Source organism: Hypanus sabinus, chromosome 2 (assembly GCF_030144855.1).
Source record: "Hypanus sabinus isolate sHypSab1 chromosome 2, sHypSab1.hap1, whole genome shotgun sequence".
NCBI lineage: Eukaryota > Metazoa > Chordata > Chondrichthyes > Myliobatiformes > Dasyatidae > Hypanus > Hypanus sabinus.
This window is the reverse complement of record NC_082707.1, coordinates 62829548-62851301: the sequence shown is the minus strand read 5'-3', so window position 1 is coordinate 62851301 and position 21754 is coordinate 62829548. Positions and strand designations below refer to the sequence as shown.

At 40.0% G+C, this 21754-nt stretch overlaps 2 protein-coding genes across 2 annotated transcripts in view; one reads left to right on the top strand and one right to left on the bottom strand.

Moving 5' to 3' along the window:
- smc4 (structural maintenance of chromosomes 4) overlaps positions 1-10085 on the top strand; it is a 74214-nt gene extending 64129 nt beyond the window's left edge. The window contains exons 21-24 of the mRNA XM_059947156.1: positions 3017-3196; positions 3280-3512; positions 4030-4213; positions 9643-10085. Of these exons, the coding sequence (XP_059803139.1) occupies positions 3017-3196; positions 3280-3512; positions 4030-4213; positions 9643-9813 (768 nt within the window). The 3' untranslated portion in view covers positions 9814-10085. The remainder of the gene's footprint in view (positions 1-3016; positions 3197-3279; positions 3513-4029; positions 4214-9642) is intronic.
- Positions 10086-12587: 2502 nt separating this feature from the next.
- Positions 12588-21754, bottom strand: part of trim59 (tripartite motif containing 59) — a 39047-nt gene continuing 29880 nt past the window's right edge. The window contains exon 2 of the mRNA XM_059989263.1: positions 12588-14785. Coding sequence (XP_059845246.1) covers positions 13554-14780 — 1227 coding nt within the window. The 5' untranslated portion in view covers positions 14781-14785 and the 3' untranslated portion in view covers positions 12588-13553. The remainder of the gene's footprint in view (positions 14786-21754) is intronic.

The following is a 21754-nucleotide window of genomic DNA, read 5'->3' as shown; positions in this document are numbered from 1 at the left end:
CTAACAATGATTGGAAATCTCCGTGGGGGAGTTCTTTAAAGTAGAAGAGTCATTGCACCAGGCCCGTTCCATTCTCATCCTCTGAAGTCCAGGTCCAGTGATACTTGTGGCTGTCACAACTTGGGTCTTCCTTGGTTGCAGTGGATTACCATTTCTTCTATACCTTGTCATGTCCTTCGCTTTTCATAAAGCTTTGCAGAGCCACCTTCCTGGCTGTTGGATCTCACTGTAGATCTCCTCCACCAAGTTTTCAGGCATTGACCTCGAATGCTGGGACAGCTATGTTCCTGTCTTACAAAGGTATGAAGCCCACCAGCTACCCTCACCTGGTTTTGCCTGCCTTTCATAGTGGAGTACAGAAGTGTGGCCACTTTCACATGCAAACAGGTACTTGGAGCCAAAGGTGACAGCTGAGTGTCAGGTGGGTGAGATTGGACATGACATGCCCCTTCATCAGAGATGCTACTCCTCCTTGAACACCCTAACAAAACTATGTACTATAAATCTATAGTTACTAATAAGAAGTGGACAGAGGAATTCATCCAGTCTACAGTGCGATGTTCCTCTGATAGACTAAGTTTAAAAAATTGGCGTAGACGCTAATGCAGATAATGCACTGCCTTCATACAGTGCTTTCATCCACTGCATCCTCCAAATCTTCATATTCATTGTAACATCCAAGATGGTTGCCAATACTTTGAAATTCTTCACAGATCCTAACTTGAAGTAGTGAAATTGTTTAATTTGCTCTCTCAGCCTTTTCTGACATCTCCAAGCCTCAAGGGTGCAAAAGTTCTGAATTGCCTAGTTGCTGACTGATGCTAGTTATACACTTTATCAATAGTCTCCTGGTCCAAAATAATGTACAAAATAAGCAGCATAATGTCCAAAATAAACTAAGGGAATAACAGCTATTTTCTCTATTAGTTCTTGTTCTTTAAGAGTTGTCCCAAATAAGCAGCTATCCCAATTAACTGGAGTACACTGTACTTGCTGTCACTTGCTGTCAAATGTAATATGCCAGTTTGTATGTGGTGGATTTGGGTTAATTGGCCTATCAGTTAATTGGAGCAGCCACTTACTTGGGACATCTCTTAAAGAAAAAAAACAAGTGAAGAAAATATTTGGAACACTGTTGCTAAATTGAGACAGGTGACTGTTGCCAAACAGTTCCTAACTAATGTCAGTTGCATGAACTTGTATGCCTGTTAGCCACTACACCATGCTTAGAACAAAGTTTTTAAATTGTGTCATCTGTGTGTTCAAAAAGTAGTGATTTTTGCCACTGATAGTTGGCGAAAAATAAGCAACAAGACAATTTGGAATTGTGTTGCACACTGCAGTTTAAAGCATTCAGACTTGGAGATGCCATAAGCAGCTGGGAGAAAAAAATGAAGTTATTTCACTGCTTCAATAACTTGTGACCTACAAAGGATTAAATCATCTTGAATAAACTCTCCTCTGGCTTCCAGGTGTCGATTATAACTGATGTTTCGATGACAAACTCTACCATCCTCCATCAGGGATAGTACCTGGGTGTGTCTCATCCAGTGCTATTTATTCCTCTGCTGTCTGTCCCTCCTGATTGGTTAGTCCTCATCCAATCAGGATTCTGCTCTCCCACCTTGTTTAGAATTGGATTCCAGTTTTTACTTGGAGCAAGACCTTCCTTTTTCTTAAAATTCTTTTCCTCTAGTTTTATTTCAATGGCTTCCTTTACCACCGGACTTGATGTACTCGGACATCATCACTGATGAAGATGGCACAGTTTGTCATTGAAACATTGAGTTATAATCAATACCTGTACCTGGCTGGAAGCCCAAGAAGACTTTATTTGTCGTGTATGCTAGGAAAGCACTACATCCTTTCTCATCTTGAATGTTATGAAATTGAAAATTTGGAGGATGCAATCATTGAAAGCTTTGTATGGAGGTAGTCCATTATCTGCACAAAGTGTCCATGCTAACTTTGTTTATTTAGTCATTCAAAAGAATACAGCAGCATGGTGTTTGTCATAGCCAACAATGAAGAGTGCAACCTGTGCAGAAGACACTCGACCTTGGAAGTCCAGGTCCATCACAAACTTGGATCTTTCTTGGTTACAGTATATAACTATGACTACTTCTGTGCCTTATCATGCCTTTTGCTCTCTGTGAAACATTGTAGCAAGTCCTACTACAGACTTCCTTGGCCATTGGACCTCACTGCTGATCTCATCCGCCAGAACTGACTTCACAGGTTAGGACCGGCATATCCCTACTTCACCGGAGTACGAGGCCTGTCCGCTACCGTAATCTGGTTTAGTCCGCCCGTCAGAGTGCCTGTTGCATGCAAACAACTACTTGGAGCTACAGATGAAAGCTGAGTGACTTGCCCCATAATGGACACAACAAGCCTTTCACCAGAGGCATTGCTCCTTACTGAACACCCCATACACAGTAGCATATACTGGATGAATTGCTCCATCAGCAACGATTAGGAACTTAAATAGTTCTACAGTACTGTAGTAGTATTGAAGGTGTTCTAATTTGGTCTGTATTTCATTTAATTGCATAATTTGTTATTCAGTTCATCTTTTTCTTATACTTTTTTTTAACTATTTCCATGAAACTGGCTAATTGAGGCAGCTACTTAATTAGGCCAAAATGGACTGGTCTCGATGTGTCCCAATTAACCAGAATCCACTGTACTTAGAAACAGACACCAAAAACCTTGCTCAGTGAAAAGTTGTTTCATTGATTTTGGAGGGTGGAAGCCTTAAGGGAGATTGGATTAAGATAATTCTAATGTATTAAGAAATGAGCTCTTTGCACTGAACGATACAACTTGCCAAATATGTTCATTTGAGAATGGATTTTATTTCCTGTTTAAGTGACCGCAAAGTATATTTTTACTGCAGTTAAGTAACTGTTGAATGGTTATTTGACTTGTTTTGGGACAAATGTAGTAGTAAATTTAAATGGAAATAAGATGTATATTTCATTCTATTTTAAGTCTTCCTGTAATTTTCCTTTAGATATCAAAGCTTTCTTTACATCCTATTGACAAACCAGCAGAAGAACTTCCAGAATTGAGTGAGGAGGATCTTGTGGGAATTAACAATCCAGAAATGATAAATAATCAGATAGCACTTCTAGAAGCTAAGTGCCTCGAAATGAAGCCAAACTTGGGTTCTATTGCTGAATATAAGAAGAAAGTAAGTCCTGGAATATGCGTGTATGTTGCAGTGGTTTCTTGTTTGGGAACCAAATTTTAACTTTTTGTGCTGTTTCTGTACAGGAAGAGCTCTATTTGCGGCGTGTGGCAGAGCTCGATGAAATCACTAATGAACGGGATAAATTCAGGCGTGCCTTTGAAGACTTGAGAAAACAGCGACTAAATGAATTCATGGCTGGCTTTAATATGATCACTAATAAATTAAAAGAGAATTACCAAATGCTTACACTAGGTGGAGATGCTGAACTGGAGTTGGTTGATAGTCTGGATCCTTTTTCTGAAGGAATTATGTTCAGGTAGGAAAATTTATTATGCAGATAGGTAGAGTTTATGTAATTGTATGATGGAGCTCAGTAGCATTTGAACCATGACGTATCTTAAGACCATTTTCCCTTTATCTTCCACTGCCTGTAAACTTGCTTACCAGTTGAGATATTAGATGGTAGTTGAAGGCAGATAAGAAAGGTCTTAAAGTTGGGTTATTTGTATTTATTAGATTCTGGCTAAGCTATCTCTAACTGCAATTTTACTTAATTTGTACTCGTTTTGATTATACTATTATGAGTAGCTGTTTTGCTAATAGTGGGAAATCTTCAATATAAGATGGATAGAAGTGGAAATTGTTATTTTAAAAGGGACAGCTGACTAAAGTACCACAGAGCTGAGAAATTCAAATCTAAAACTATTGTGAGGAATTAGATGAAATGGAAATGAAGGCTGCTGCTGACTAAAACAAACAATTTGGAGTTGTAAGATGTGTGTACAACAGATTTTTATGATCACTTTTAATGGGAACAAATACTACTATTCTAGTGTGCGTCCACCAAAGAAAAGCTGGAAAAAAATTTTCAATATTTCTGGTGGAGAGAAGACTCTTAGTTCTCTGGCTCTGGTTTTTGCGCTTCACCATTACAAACCTACTCCTTTATACTTCATGGACGAGATTGATGCAGCACTGGATTTCCGAAATGTTTCAATTGTTGCACATTATATTTATGTAAGTATATAGTGGCAACAGGTAGGGGATAAATTCTTTGATGGAAACCCAAAAATAAGAATCAGTGATTGAAACTTACTGAAAAATAATACTAAACCTAGCTTATATATTTAAGACTACTTGGAAAAACTATTCAACTGCTCTTGACATTGTACCGGCTTTTATAATTAGAATTATTCTCTAAATCACTTTCCCTGTAATAATGAATATAGGAAAAGAAAAATGGCAAATATCTTTTCAAAATCTCATATGCTTTATAAGTAAAAACTATAAAGAAAGCAAGCCTTGAAATATAGGTTGCTCAAGTAGCAAAGTCCCACTATTAGACAATAGGTGCAGAAGTAGACCATTCGGCCCTTCAAGCCTGCACCGCCATTTTGAGATCAGGACTGATCATCTACTATCAATACCCGATTCCTGCCTTGTCCACATATCCCTTGATTCCCCTATCCATAAGATACCTATCTACCTCCTTTTTGAAAGCATCCAGAGAATTGGCCTCCACTACCTTCCAAGGCAGTGCATTCCAGACCCCAGCAACTCTCTGGGAGAAGAAGTTCTTCCTTAACTCTGCCCTAAGATCTACCCCTTATTCTCAAACCATGCCCTCTGGTACTGGACTCTCCCAGCATCTGGAACATATTTCCTGCCTCTATCTTGTCCAATCCCTTAATAATCTTATATGTTTCAATCAGATCCCCTCTCAATCTCCTTAATTCCAGCGTGTACAAGCCCAGTCTCTCCAACCTCTCTGCGTAAGACAGTCCAGACATCCCAGGAATTAACCTTGTGAATCTATGCTGCACTTCCTCTACAGCCAGGATGTCCTTCCTTAACCCTGGAGACCAAAACTGCACACAATACTCCAGGTGTGGTCTCACCAGGGCTCTGTACAAATGCAAGAGGATTTCCTTGCTCTTGTACTCAATTCCCTTTGTAATAAAGGCCAACATTTCATTAGCCTTCTTCACTGCCTGCTGCACTTGCTCATTCACCTTCAGTGACTGATGAACAAGGACTCCCAGATCTCTTTGCATTTCTCCCTTACCTAACTCTACACCATTCAGATAATAATCTGCCTTCCTGTTCTTACTCCCAAAGTGGATAACCTCATACTTACTCACATTAAACGTCATCTGCCAAGTATCTGCCCACTCTCCCAGCCTATCCAAGTCACCCTGAATTCTCCTAACATCCTCATCACATGTCACACTGCCACCCAGCTTAGTATCATCAGCAAATTTGCTGATGTTATTTTCAATGCCTTCATCTAAATCATTGACGTAAATCGTAAACAGCTGTGGTCCCAATACAGAGCCCTGTGGCACCCCACTAGTCACCACCTGCCATTCCGAGAAACACCCATTCACCGCTACTCTTTGATTTTACCCACCAATCTCCTATGTGGGACATTATGAAATGCCTTCTGAAAATCGAGGTACACTACATCCACTGGATCTCCCCATCTAACTTCCTGGTTACATCCTCGAAAAACTCCCAACAGATTAGTCAAGCATGATTTACCCTTGGTAAATCCATGCTGGCTCGGCCCAATCCTATCACTGCTATCTAGATATGCCACTATTTCATCTTTAATAATGGACTCTAGCATCTTCCCCACCACCGATGTCAGGCTGACAGGTCAATAGTTCTTTGTTTTCTCCCTCCCTCCTTTCTTAAAAAGTGGGATAACATTAGCCATTCTCCAATCCTCAGGAACTGATCCTGAATCTAAGGAACATTGGAAAATGATTACCAATGCATCTGCAATTTCCAGTGCCACCTCCTTTAGTACCCTAGGATGCAGACCATCTGGACCTGGGGATTTGTCAGCCTTCAGTCCCATCAGTCTACTCATCACCATTTCCTTCCTAACGTCCATCTGTCACCCTATGTCCTTGGCCCATCCATAACATCTGGGAGATTGCTTGTGTCTTCCTTATCAGATCCTTTACAGATCTAAAGTACATCTTCTGCCATTTGTTTCCCATAACAATTTCACCCAATTCATTCTTCAAGGGCTCAACATTGTTCTTAACTATCTTCTTTCTCTTCACATACCTTAAAAAAAAAGCTTTTGCTATCCTCCTTCATATTCCTGGCTAGCTTGTGTTCGCACCTCATTTTTTCTCCCCGTATTGCCTTTTTAGTTAAGTTCTGATGTTCCTTTAAAAACTATCCAATCATCTGTCCTCCCACTCACCTTAGCTCTGTCATACTTCCTTTTTTTTTAATGCTATGCAATCTGACTTCCTTTGTCAACCACTGTGGCCCCTTTCCCCCCTTTGAAACATTCCTTCTCTGGGGGATGAACTGATTTTGCACTTGTGCATTATTCCCAAGAATACCTGCCATTGCTGTTCCACTGTCTTTTCTGCTAGGATATCCGTCCAGTCAGCTTTGGCCAGCTCCTCCCTCATGGGTCCATAGTTTCCCCTGTTCAACTGCAACACTGACACCTCCGAGCTGCTCTTATCCTTCTCAAATTGCAGATTAAAGCTTATCATATTATGATCACTACCTCCTAATGGCTCCTTTACTTCAAGATCGCTTATCAAATCCTGTTCATTACATAACACTAAATCCAGAATAGCCTCGTCCCTGGTCGGCTCTCGTACAAGCTGTTCCAAGAATGCATCCCGTAGGCACTCTACAAACTCCCTATCCTGGGGTCCAGCACCAACCTGATTCTCCCAGTTCACCTGCATGTTGAAATCCCCCATAACTACTGCGACATTACCTTTGCCACATGTCAATGTTAACTCCCTATTCAACTTGCACCCAATATCCATGCTACTGTTTGGTGGCCTGTAGACAACACCTATTAGGGTCCTTTTGCCCTTACTGTTCCTCAGTTTTATCCACACAGACTCTACTTCTCCTGATCCTATGTCTCTCCCCCCCCCCCCCCCCCCCTTGCAAAGGACTGAATCTCATTCCTCACCAACAGGGTCACCCCACCCCCTCTGCCCACATTTCTGTCCCTACGATAGCATGTATACCCTTGTACATTCATTTCCCAGGTCTGATCTCCCTGCAGCCATGTCTCCGTTATCCCAACAACATCATAGTTACCCATTTGCACCTGAGCTTCAAGCTCATCCACCTTATTTCTGACACTTCGTGCATTCAGATATAGAATTTTTAGCCCATTTCTCCTCTCTCTGTTTGAATCGCTGCCTATTGTGCTTAACCCAGCTTCCCGAACTCCCATCGGGCTATACGCCCCTAGAATTTTGTTGTCCTTCCTAAATTTACTTATTCTTTCTTCACATTTAACTCCATGTTCCGTCAGACCATCCCTCTGTACATGTGTCCTCCTTATCACTTGTTCTGCCTCACCTTTCTCTACTACACACTTAATATTCTGGAACCGTGTAGTCCCCACCTGTCCTGTATTCTTCCTCTCGCTAACCTCTCTCACATTCTGGATCCCCGCCCCCTGCAAATTTAGTTTTAAACCCCCCCCCAAGAAGCACTAGCAAACTTCCCTGCAAGAATGTTAGTACCGCTCCAGTTCAGGTGTAAACCGTTCCCTTCGGAATAGATCCCATCTTCCCTGGAACAAAGCCCAATTATCTAAAAACCTGAAGCCCTCCCTCCTGCACCATCCTCTCAGCCACATATTAATCTGTATAATCTTTCTGTTCCTTGCCTCACTCGCACGTGGCACAGGTAGCAATCCTGAGATTGTTACCCTCAAGGTCCTGCTCTTCAGCTTCGCACCTAACTCCCTGAACTCCCTACGCAGGACCCCCTCACTCATCCTACCCACGTCATTGGTCCCTACATGGACCACAACATCTGGATTCTTGCCCTCCCTCTCAAGAATAACCTACACCCGATCTGAGATGTCTCGGACCCCGGCACCAGGGAAACAACATACCATCCGAGACTCCCAATCTTCCCCACTAAATCTCCTATCCGTCCCCCTGACTATAGAATCCCCTATCACTACAGCTCTCTTCTCTTCCCTCCTCCCCTTCCTAGTCGAGGGTCCAACCTCAGTGCCAGAGACAGAACCACTGCAACTTGTTCCTGGTAGGTCATCCCCACCAACAGTATCCAAAACGGTATACTTATTGTTGATGGGAACGGCCACAGGGGTGCTCTGCTCTCTCTGTCTGCTCCCCCTGCCTCTCTTGACTGTCACCCATTTGCCTACCTCCTGTCTTTTTGGTGTGACTACCTCCCGATAACTCTTATCTATCTCTGCCTCCTGAATGATCCGTAGTTCATCCAGCTCCTGCTCCAATTCCCTAACTCGGTCTGATAGGAGCTGCAGCTGGATGCACTTATTGCAGGTGTGGTCATCGGTCAGTGTACCTCCCACATTCTGCATACAGAGCACACCACTGCTCTAACTGTCTCCCCCATTACCTGATCCCAGATTAGTCAGAATAAATGAAAAAAGAACCTACTGACTTTACCTTTTTACCTCAGCAAGCACATACTCAGGCTCACTGATTTCCTCTCGCCGAAGCCCTCTGAGCCAAAGCCCAGCACTCTGCTCCCACGCACTCCGCTGCCCGCTCCTGGAAGTGGGCCACTTTTTAAAGCCCGCGCTCGCCGCTGATGTCACCCATGCCTGCGCAGTTTTACCTTCCTCCTCAGATACTCTCCAGGTAGGTCCGAGGGTCTCGGCCTACCTACAACGGCTGATCCTCCGATCTCCAGTCGTCTGTCAACCACGAGCACTCCTTACTTCCACTCCGCTGCCCACACCAACAATTTGCTTATTGTCAATGACATAAGGAATGTGTGTAAGGCAAGATGACCAGGAGCATTTTCTTGATATCCATCTGTGGAGAACATAGGAAGCCATCAGTAGCATCTAAGGCCTGTTTTCAATTGTACTGAATGTAGGATTTTGCAATTATCAAAATGTTATTACAACTGTCAATTCCAGTTAATTTTAATTTGTATGGAGCTATAGGATCTTTTTGCATTGATCTGAATAGAAAGGAGGGGCTGATATGTAATAGTTGGAGGTAGACATGCTATTACAAATTTATGACATGATGGGTAATGCTCCTGTACAATGTCTCTAGCTTTCTCTGCCCCATCTCTTCTGTTCATAATTCTTGAGAGCTGCAATGAAATTTTGATAATCTGTTAATCCTATGTTCAGTCTAATCAAAAACAGGCCTCTTTGATGCTACAGGTGTCTTCCCATATTCTCCATTGAAGGATATCAAGCCAGTAACTTTTGTCTTCAAAGTAAAGGCCTTGTCAAAAATACATATTAAATGCGCATCGGTCTGGATAAACTGGGGCTAAGGACTCATTTCTTTGTTGTATAACAAATGACTCCTAGCAATGAAAAAAACGCATGTTTGCTATCTACACATGTAATTTCAATTTAATATCAATGTTTAATATATTCAAAGCGAATGATTGTATTGACCATTTATTATTTCTTTCCTTAGGAACAGACCAGGAATGCCCAGTTTATAATTATTTCTTTGCGGAACAATATGTTTGAAATTGCTGATAGGTTGGTTGGAATTTACAAGACCCACAATACAACAAAGAGTGTTGCAACCAATCCCAAAGTCATTGGTCTTCAAGCTCTTCCTGAAGTAATGGGCACAGCCTAAGTTTTGCTAGAACTGCAATAAGTTTTTAAAGATGTTTTTATTTTTATGTTTCACTATTCAGTTCTATACATATGGAATTTGTACCAGCATGAAATAGTGGTGTAAATCTTTACGTAAGTGGAATTAAAAAGTAATATCTAAACTTCTGTTCAGGGTTAACTTCACCTATATTACCCACCTGTGATCTTTAAATTTTGATATATGTTTTGTGTTTGCTGTAAAGTACTATGTTTTTACATAATGCAGATAGTTGAATTCTTATTAAATCAATTTCAAAAGATTTTCACTGTGGTGTGGTTACTCTGACACTTTTCATTGACGTATGATTCAGTTGCCAATAACAGTGTTAATACAATCCTGTCCAATTCATTCAACTTGATGATGTATAATTAGAGGTTGGATGAAAGGGTTTGGTTACCAGTGTGGTTTAAATTGGCAAATATAGTGATGAATACATAAAGTTAATTTGAGGTATTATTTACAATTTGCCATATGGGAGGGGGTGTGTGGAAAAAGATGGGTGTTCTTTTGTGGGGGAAAGCTGCATAATTTTGGTGCCTAAACTCTATTCAGAATGAGGCTCTTTGGAGTTTAGATATGGTGAAAATCTTATTTGGCTAGTAACACATTGGGGAATTCATAGCACTATCATTTGCCAAATCAGTTATCGTAGCCTGTAGGTGTTTTGGGGTAAATTAATTCTTTCGGACTTTCATCCCAGTAAGTCGTTGTCTTGATTGCTACCCTTCATGTTCTATTTTGTTTTCCCTTTTTGATAATCATTTGTGTCTTTTGCTAGGAAACTAATCTGCAATATTTCATACACAGATGTACCCTTCCTTCAGTGTTGCTTTCAGCTTGTTAATATTTATTATCTTGCAGAACTATCAGATTTACATATTTTGTTGCTTGCTTTGAATCATGACTATAAGATCTTATAGTCATAAGGATTATAAGGATTTGGATTTCACATTAGTAGTGCGCCATTGTTAATACAGTATTATGTTACACTGAAACAATCTGATTCCTTTTATCTGTTTAACTTGTGATATAGTTGTAAATGACTAGGTTGAGATTTATTATCTACGTAGTGTAAAGTGTAATATTTCTGTTTTGGAAAATCTGGTTTCTTTTCAATATACAGTACTTTTTGTTTGGGATTTTACAGTGTAATATGTAAAATGCTACTTAACTATAGATCAGATTGTCCTGGGGTTTGTTAAACAGAGCCCTCCAGTGTACTCACATTCTGATCACAGTAAAACTTTACCAGGATATTAATCAATTTGCCACTTATCAATTATGTCAGTTACAGGAAATAAGAAACTCACTTGCCCAGTACTGACATTGTTAATGGTACCCTAATGAATGAATAGTAGCCCATTTTATTCCAAATAACATTAGTAATCTTACCTGCTGACAATGTAGATCTTGAACATAGCCTTTCACACACAGTTGGCCCTCCTTATCAGCGAGGGATTGGTTCCGGGACCTCCTGTGGATACCAAAAAACATAGACGCTCAAGTCCCTTATATAAAATGGCATAGTATTTGCATATAACCTACACACATCCTCCCGTATACTTTAAATCATCTCTAGATTACTTTTAATACAATGTAAATGCTATGTAAGTAGTTGTTACACTAATGTTTAGGGAATACTGACAAAAATAACTGCATGTTCCTGTCGTTCACAACACAAGCAGTGAACAAATGAGACGCGAGGCGAACAATGAGTAAAACTAGTAATACCTGTACAGTAGTTGTTACACAGTCTTGTTTAGGGAATAAAGACGCTTTGAAGGAGGCTCAATAATACTAAAGTCAAGAACTGGAGGTTGAGGGCTGAGGATCTTCAAAGCTTTGAATGTCGAGACTTCAGAATTGCAGGTGCTTTAGTTAGAAACATTGTTATAGGAAGCTGTCTCTTTATCTTTGAAAAACCAAAGAAATCTTGCAAGGTAGCCTTTTTTCTTCTATGAGTTTCTTGAGCTGCTCTGGGAACGCTGCTGCGGCCTTGGCATTAGCCAATGCCGATTCTCCCGTGACCTTTTTTCTTGAGGCTGGAGCGCTTTACATAGCCAGCCATCCCATTGCTTTGACCACATAATTGCTTTTTAGAAGCCATAAGTAGTGAATGGACGAGACACGAGGCGAACAATGCTCGAACGAGTGCTGGAAGAGCACTTCCAGGTTTTTTCAATTCACGGTTGGTTGAATTTGAGCATGCGGAACTTGCGGATAAGGAGGGCCGACTGTATAAGCATCTTTACCTGTCCTTCTGTTTTCACTTCAAACCTTTAAGCCACTCTTCTCCAAAACTTTGATTTTATACTGCAGTATTACCAGGAGAAAATTGGTATATTACCAATTTATTGACATTCTTTGAAACAATATTTCAATGATCTAGGTGTTTTAATTTGCAACACCTAGAGCAAGAAGCAAAAGCTAACAATAACTGCTTTTGTATTCACAAATTATGACAATACTTTGATTTAAAAGGCATTGGTGAGATAGCTGGAGTACTTTTTTCTGACGGCCATGAGGTTCTAAAATTTAGTGGAAGCAGAATTATAATCAGGGTGGGTAGATTCTGAAGCATTTTGGCAGGGGGGGGGTGCAATTCTATTGTGAGTAATTGGGAATGTGAGATTTAAGTTCCAGTCAGTGTTGTTGGCCTACTGATAATTACTGTATTGTTTCATATAACAGGCCTGTTTGCATAAAGGTTTGAGAATTAATTGTTTTTAATTCCATTTTTTGCTGTTTATTCATGTACACAATTACATTTAAATATTAAGTTGCTAATGTCTCTCAATGTCATTACAGAAAAAAATTATAAACACTCAGTACAGGAGATGATACAGTTCTAAAATATATGCATAACCTTCCATACAAGGGTTTGACTTTTTATAAGTATTGTAAGCAACAAATTTTAAATCAATATGAATTGTCATTATTTGTACTCATTAGTCATCACAAGTAAAATTCTGATTATTACCTATGCACTCTATATCACTACATCTCTATCCCAGTTTAATTACATTATACCTTTAGTTATTTCCTTTCCTATTGCCCCAACCAGAAACTTCATAATTCAGAGGGAAAACCATGTATAGACATCTAAATAGTCATGAGCCCAAAAGAGTTTCAAAAAATGTAATCTGCTTTCAAGCACTCTTCTACACTGGTTTTCACCACATGCCACTCCCCAGGAATGTTTCATTCCCACACAAATTGATGCTTCATTTTTAGTCATAATTAGGATTTAAATTCTATATCTCAAAGTTAATGGTTCTGATGAAGTACTGATTATTTTAAAATTGAGATTTTTGATTTTAAAAATTTGCTCTTGTAAATACTCAAATAAGGCAATGTAGCAATGTCATAAACTTTTAAAAGTAGTCTGAGTAGTACAAGTATAGGGCAGGGGAAAAAAAATCCCTTTTCCACCCCTTTTATTTTGTTTCATCCTGCAAAATGTCCACAGTTTTGTTTTTTTTTCCCTTTATAATGTCTCATTACATAAAAGAACTTTAAAATGGTTAGGGGTAAAAAATACACGGGGTTATTTTTACCTAAAATATTTAAAAATGTAAGATTTATTTCCTCTTTTTAAAAGAAAACTTCACTGCATTGTACCTTATTAAGCTATAGTTATTTTTAAAAAGTAAGAGCTAAAACTCACCCCTCAGTTTGTTTTCCTCATGAAAATTCACTAAGTATATTCACTTCATAAATTATAGATGAAAATCTGTTATATTTGCAAAGTAATTAATGAGTAGTTGTACAGAATGTTGTATGGTAGCCTTCAAAAAACAAACCCTGGCAAAAATTTCTAGTATGATATCACTTAATGTGTTCAGCTGTGGGAAACTGACAACTGCAGCATTTAAGGCATCAACACAGTAACTCTTGAAAATGTTCTGAGAGATTTGGGTTAAGAAAAATATCAGGGATGAAAGCACAACTGTGATCACAAATCTTTGAGCAAATACTTTTGTGTGCTTAACATACATAGCAATACGTTTATTCCATTGAGTTTCAAATAAATGCTTTGCTTGCAGAATTGGTGCTTCTGTAATGTGGCCAACTGTGACCTTTGACCATTTATCAGTAAGAAATTGTTCTGCTTGTGGATGTATATTCACTGGGTGGACAACTGGAAGCTCTGTTTTCATTAATGTACTTGTCTTCTGCCGTAATATGTGAATTTTCTCAAGGTACAACAAGGGGTCCTCTTCTTCTACAGATGTGCTAGATGTTATAAGGTTGTGCTGTTCTTCCCTCAACTTTTTCATTTTCTGTATTACTGGGCCATATTCATTAGTGATTTTTAAATTAACATCATTTAAAATTGCCAGAAGATCAAGCTTTTTGGCTTCTATATTTTTTTGAAGATTCTCAAAATACTGAATGACAATTTCTTTTTCGCCTTGAATGATGTGTTCCGCTTGCAGTTTCTGATGCTCCAATTTTTCAATGAAAATGGATAATTCTGCCCAGCGTTCATCAGTTAGCTGGTCAACAAGTTCGCTAGCTTTCTCCTTCTCTTTAACATAAGCATTCTGGAGATCATCAACAGAATGCTTTTGATGTTGGCCCACTGTTAAACAATAACCGCACACCAATTTACGGTCTAACAGACAGAACATGTTTAATGGCTGATTGTGCTCAGGACAGTTAGGTGTCTTTGACTGTTCTTCTTTTTGATATTTATCTATGATTCCCATCAGTGAAAAGTTTATGGGTAAAGAGCCAGTGCCCACTGGAGGAAGATCCACAGTACTTCTACAAGTTGGACATTTCAGTGGGATTTGTGGATACCAAAGAGATAAATTTCTTGATTCCTGAATTATATTCTCCAAACAAGATCTGCAAAAAGTGTGAGAACAAGGCAGCACACGAGGATCTTCGAAGATAGAATAACATATGGAACAAGTTAAGTCCTCTTCAAAATTATCCATTTTACCTGCAATTAAAGAATTAAAGCTTATCAGCAGTTAATAGAATTAAAATCTTAAGCTTCCCCAGCTCCCAGTACTTAAGAGGGAAAAAAAATATGAACACATCAGCTAATGAGGACAAAAGTGAATCAAGGTTTCTTTAAAGGGTAAATTCTACCACCAATAATTGAGTGACGAAAGATATTTGTAAGATGACAAAACTAAAGAAAAGGGATGAGACTGAACGAGGATTTGGCCTCAACTTCAAAATGTGGCCTGAGGAATAAGCCTACAAATTTAGTGAAAAATGACTGCTTCTGGTTACCCTTACTGCTAAAACATTATAAAATTACATTTTATAAATCAGGAAGGGGAAAAATTTTAATATAACAACTCCATAGAAAATGAATGCAGAACCAACGCTAAAGACTAAAAGAAAATCTGAACATTTGGCAACCAGTCAAATAAAATGAGTGAAGTTGAATGTAGCTGTAGCAATTTTAAAGCTCCTGTGCACAATTATAGTTTAAACAATTATAGTTTAAACAAAGTACTTACTGAACCCATATTAGCCTGGCTGTAGGCTCAAGAAACTACTTCACAATTCTGTGCTTAAAGAATAATAGATTTCATCTAATTCTTAAAATTGAGTTTGTAATGTGTATTTTATAAATTCCAGTCCTATTCTTTCTTTTCCCTCCCACAACAATGCTGTAGTATTAAAAACTTACCTAGGAAATTATTGCATTGATTGTTAAGAAAGAAATTGTGATAATACATCTTTCATAATTAATAATCTTCAAAGCACAAGCCACTCAGAATAGGAAAACTTACTGGATTACAACAGTAAAAAACTTGCACCTTTTCTTGCAGTCTGTGAATGTGGCAGAGTAAATAAATGTTAGACCATCATACTTGAGGCAGCAGGAACAGACAGCATAGCCCTCCATTTTCTATCATCCATGTGCCTGAGTCTCTTTAAATGTCCCTAATATATCTGCCTGTACAGGCACTGCTAGCAATTCGCTCAACACCCCCACAAATCTATGTAAATAAAACTTTATCTCTGTGCCGTCAATACTTTCCTACAATCACCTTAAAATTAGACGCCCACCCCCACCCCATTAACCATTTCTGCCCTAGGAAAAAGTTTCTGGTTGTCCACTCGATCTACAGCTCATTATCTCCTACACCTCTATCAAGTCACCTTTCATCATCTTTTGCTCCAAAGTGAAAAGCCCCAGCTTACTCAACCTGTCGTCATAAAACATGCTCTCTAGTCCAGGCAGCTTCCCAGTAAATCTCCTCTGCATCCCCTGTAAAACTTCGATATTTCTCTAATAATGAAGCAACCAGGCTGGCCACAACATTACAAAGGGTTTTTATTAGAGCTGCAATATTACCTCACAGTTCTGAGCTCAATCCCCCGACATCTGGGATGACTCGAGGCAACTTGTGTAGCGGCAGAACTCTCAATAGATAGAATTAAGTATTCTCGTTTCAGCCTGAATCAGTACAGTCAACAAAGATGTCTTAACTCATTTAAACAAACTATTGATGCTTAAAACTGACAAAAACAATGCTGCTTGTGGATGGACTCCTCGCACAATCCCACATAGAAAACGTGGCTACACGTCAGGGATAAAAGTGTATTTAAGGAAATGGAGTTTTAAATTTCCACTACAGAGTATCTTGCTGGCAGTCTCTGGTGAACAAAGTCGATGATCTCAGAGCTAGGGTGCTCAATCAAAGGGACATTAGGACTGCATGCATCCTTTGTTTCACGGAATCCTGATTAAGCTCTTCCATACCAGATGCAGCAATTCAGATCTACAGGTTTACTATACACTGCCAGGATAGATCTATATGTAACACACTCTAAAGTTTCACTGCTAATGTAATGGCCTCTCTGTAATGTTTCACTGATAATGTAATAGTTTCTCTGGATTATAACTAGAGATAACGGGGGCTTTGGAATGCATGCCATTCAATGAGAGGCATGTTGTTTCTTGTGGGTCTGAGAGAAGGGATTCACAGTCTTTTGTCAGCAAGAGATGGAGAGAGAAGACAACGAATGGAGAGGTAGACTGCTGGACGGAGTGGACTTGGATCAAGAGTCAGCAACACTCAGAGGAGGTCAACAGGGAATGAAAGGATGGAACCGTGAGCTCCAACTGTTAGACTCTTTCATGAGAATGGGCCCTTTTTTTGTTTCTTTACTAACCATATAATCAAATTACTTATAAAGCTCAATTGTTTAATTGCATTTTGTGTAGTGCTTGTTATTTCATGGTACTGATTTGTAATGGGAACACATCACACTGCATCCACCCAAACAAGCTTTCTTAAGTTTGGCCAGGTGGGGGCTGTCTTCCCCTAGGTTCGGCTAGTGGCTTAATCTAGGGTTACATATAGAGTACCTCAAAAGCAGAGGTGGAGGAATATGCCTCATGATCAACTTTTCTTGGTGCACAAATATATCGGCACTGTCCCAATTCTGCTCACCAGACCTGGAATATCTAACAGTTAAGTGCTGTCTTTTTACCTACTGTGGGAGATTTCTGGGATCATTTAGGTAGCATACGCATTCCACCTCAGGCCAATGTCAATCAGGCTTTAGATGACTTAAGCAATGGGATTGACATGGACGGAACAGTGCACCCTAATGCCTTCGCCATCGTCTTATGGGATTTTAACCAGGCCAATCTGAAAAAAATCACTAAGCAATTACCATCAACAGATTATTTGCAATACTAGAGGAAACAACACACTGGACTACTGTTCGCCACCATCAAGAATGCCAACCTTGCTATTCCATGCCTTCACTTCGGGAAGACTGATCACCTGGTTATACTTCTACTCCCTGAGTATAGGCAGAGACTGAAGACTGCAACACCAACAGTGAGGACAAAGAAGTAACAGACAAAGGAAGCACACGAGAGCTTACAGGACTGCTTTGAATCGGTGGACTGGACTTAATCAGGGATTCATCTTTGACTCTGGGTGAGTATGCTGCAGTTGTTACCGATTTCATTAAAACCTGTGTGGATGAATGCCTACAATGACTTGCTGTACATTCCCAAACCAAAAGCCGTGGATGAACCAGGAGGTACATCGTCTGCTGGAGGCTAGATCTGTGGCATTCAAGTCTGGTGATCAGGTTTGCACCAGAAAACCAGGTATGATTTGCAGAGGGCTATTTCAAGGGCGAGGAGACAATTTTGAACAAGTTTGGAAGCAACAGAGATGTATGACAACTCTAGCAGGGTTTGCAAGACATTACCTCCTACGAAGTGAAACCCAGTAGCATGAATAGCAGCGATGAGTTCATTTGATAGTGAAGCAACGCCTTCTATACCCGTTTTGAAAGGGAGAATACAACTACAGCTGTGAAGCTCCCTGCTGCACCTGATGATCCTGTGATCTGTCTCAGAGGCCAAAGTTAGGCTGTCTTTAAAGAGGGTGAACCCTCACAAGGCGGCAGGTATCAATGGAGTACCTGATAAGGCTCTGAATACCTATGCCAATCAACTGGCAGGAGTACTCAAGGATATTTTCAACCTCACTGCCACAGGCAGAAGTTTCCACTTGCCTCAAAAAGGCAACAATTTTACCAGTGTCTAAGAAGAATAATGTGAGCTGCCTTAATGACTACCGCGCAGTAGCACTCACATCGACAGTGCTGAAATGCTTTGAGAGTTAGGTCGTGACTAGATTGAACTCCTGCCTTAGCAAGGGTCTGGACTCATTGCAATTTGCCTATTGCCATGATAGGTCAACAGCAGATGCAATCTCAATGGCTCTTCACATGACCTTAGACCACCTGGACAATACAAACACCTATTTGAGGATGCTGTTCATCAACTACAACTGGGCATTACCATCACTCCCACAATCCTGATTGAGAAGTTACAGAACCTGGGCCTCTGTACCTGAATTCCTAACCGGAAAACCATAATCTGTGCAATTGGTGATAATATCTTCTCGTTGACAATCAACACTGGTGCACCTCAAGGGTATGTGCCTAGTCCACCTCTGTACTCTCTCTCTCTCTCTCTACCCATTACTGTATTGCTAGGCATAGTTCAAATACCATCTATAAATTTGCTGATGATGCAACCATTGTTGGTAGAATCTCAGATGGATACAAGAGGAGTGAGATATGCTAACTAGTTGAGTGGCATCTCAGCAACAGCCTGGCACTCAACGTCAGTAAGATGAAAGAGCTGATTGTGGACTTGAAGGGTGAGATGAAGGAACACACACCAATCCTCAGAGGGATCAGAAGTGGAGAGAATGAGCAATTTCATGTTCCTCGGTGTGAAGATCTCAGGAGGACCTAACCTGTCCCAGCAAGAAAATAAGACAGTGACTATACTTCATTAGGAGTTTGAAGAGATTTAGTATGTCAACAAATACACTCAAAAACTTCAATAGATGTACTGTGAAGAGCATTCTGACAGGCTGCATCACTGTCTGATATGTGGGGGCTACTGCACAGGACCAAAAGAAGCTGCAGAAAGGATTGTAAATTTAGTCAGCTCCATCTTGGTTACTAGCCTACAAAGTACCCAGGACATCTTCAGGGAGCGGTGTCTCAGAAAGGCAACCAGGCCATGCCCTTTTCTCACTATTACCATTGGGTAGGAGATACAGAAGCCTGAAGGTACACATTCAGTGATTCAGGAACAGCTTCTTCCCCTCTGCCAGCTGATTCCTAAATGGACATTGAACCTGTGAACACTACCTCACTTTTTAAAAATATATTATCTGTTTTTGCACAATTTTTAACCTATTCAGTATACATATACTGTCATTGACTTGCTTATTCATGACTGTTATTTTTCTCTTTCTATTTTATGTATTGCATTGAACTGCTGCTAAGTTAACAAATTTCACGACACATGCCAGTGATAATAAACCTGATTCTGATTCTAATGAAGGGCAACACACCATATGCATTCTTAACAACCCTATCAACTTGTGCAGTAACTTCGAGGGATCAATGAATGTGGGTGGGCCTCCATAATCCTTCTGTTCTTCCATGCAGATAAGTATCTTGTCATTAGCCTTCTGCATTCAAATTCAACCTTACAAAGTAGACACTCCATCTGCCACTTCTTAGCCAAGCTCTGCATCCTATCTGTTGTGACTCTTGACAACCTTCTGTATTATCTCCAACATCACCAATCTGTGTGTCATCTGCAAACTTTCTAACCTACCCTTCCAGAATCAGAATCAGGTTTATTATCACCGGCATGTGTCACAAAATTTGTTAACTCCTCATCCAAGTCAGTTAAAATAAAATCACAAAGAACAGTGGTCCCAGAACAAATCCTTGCGGAACACCACTGGTTACCAACCTACAGGCAGAATACATTTCAACTACTACCTTCTTCCTTCAATGTGCAAGCCAATTCTGAATCCACACAGCCAAGTTTCCCTTGATCCCATACCTCCTCAAAGAGCCTACAATGTGGAGCCTTATCAAACACCTTACTTAAATCCATATCGACTACATCCACTGCTCTACCTTCATTGTGTTTTGTCACATTGTCAAAAGATTTCAATCAGACTCGTGAGGTATGACCTTCCTTCCTCAAAGATATGCTGACTCTCCCTAATCAGGTTATTCTCCAATACATCACCCACTTTTGAAGACCAGTCTATAATTCCCAGTGTTATCCCTAGTTCCTTTCTTGAAGAAAGGATTAACATTTGCTGCCCTCCAATCATCTGATACAACTCCCGTGGCTAGTGAGGATGCAAAGATCATCGCCAAAGGTGCAACAATGTCTTCTCTTGCTTCCCATCCAGCCCCACTGACTAATATTCCATCCTAATTTTCTTAAAGTTCCAGCACATCCTTTTTCTTAATGTTGACATGTTCCAGCATATCCCATTTAATGCAGTCATCACAATTGTCAAGGTCCCTCTCAATGATGAAAGCTGAAGCAAAGTACTGTATTCATTAAGGACCCCGTCTACCCTCTCTCACTCCTGCATGTTTCTTCTTCTGTCCCTGATTGGTCACACCCTCATTCTGTCCAGCCTCCTGTTCTTCAGACATGTAGAATGCCCTGGAGTTTCCTTAATCCTTCTCATGCTCCTAGCTTCAGAAGTACATTCTTAAGCTCCTTCCTGCTGCCTTGTAACTCTCTGGAGCCCTGTATGATCCATGCTTCCTAAACTTTCTCCCTCCTGACTAGGTATTCTACATCTTATCAACCATGGGTTTCTTCACCCTATGAGTCTCAATGGAATATACTTATCCAAAGCCCCACGTTAGTGCTCACTAAGCAACCTCCATTGTACATTTCCCGGAAAACGTGGCAAACTTACATTCCCAAGTTCCTGCCTAATAGCATCATAGTTTCTCCTCCCCCAATTAAATACTTACTGAAACTGTCAGGAATGTTGGTTTAGAATATATTATTTTCCTTGCTTTGCAATGCAACTTTCTCATTCCTGCTTGTATTTTGTACAATTATCTACGTATATACAACTATTCAGTGTGTAACCTAGTGGTTACAGTTCAGTCTCTTCCTGGAAGCTTCTCAGGTTTCATGTTATTTGTATAAGGGCTATCTGACTGGTTAACCCTTATCTATAAATTTGAATCTCGGGTATAAGAGTAGAACACATTGGCTTGCTATCTTTCTTTGCTCTTAGATTGCTGCGCTCTCAGTTTCCAATTCCTTTGTTATAACTTAACACTTGTTGCTTCATGATTGTTTTTATGTCTCATTCTTGACTTCTCAAAGAAACTCGGATCAAAAGCATCTGAATCCAACAGTGGTCACTGTCTCCAAAATGCTCACCCATTGAGAAGTCTGACTGACACCTGACCACATATATTGCTTAGTACCAGACCCAGTATGGCCTCTCCTTCCTGGACAAACCTGATAAATTCCATCCCATCTAAATCTTCGGCACTAATGAGGTGTCAATAAATATTAGCGTTGTTGGAGTCATCCTTGATAGCAACACTCATT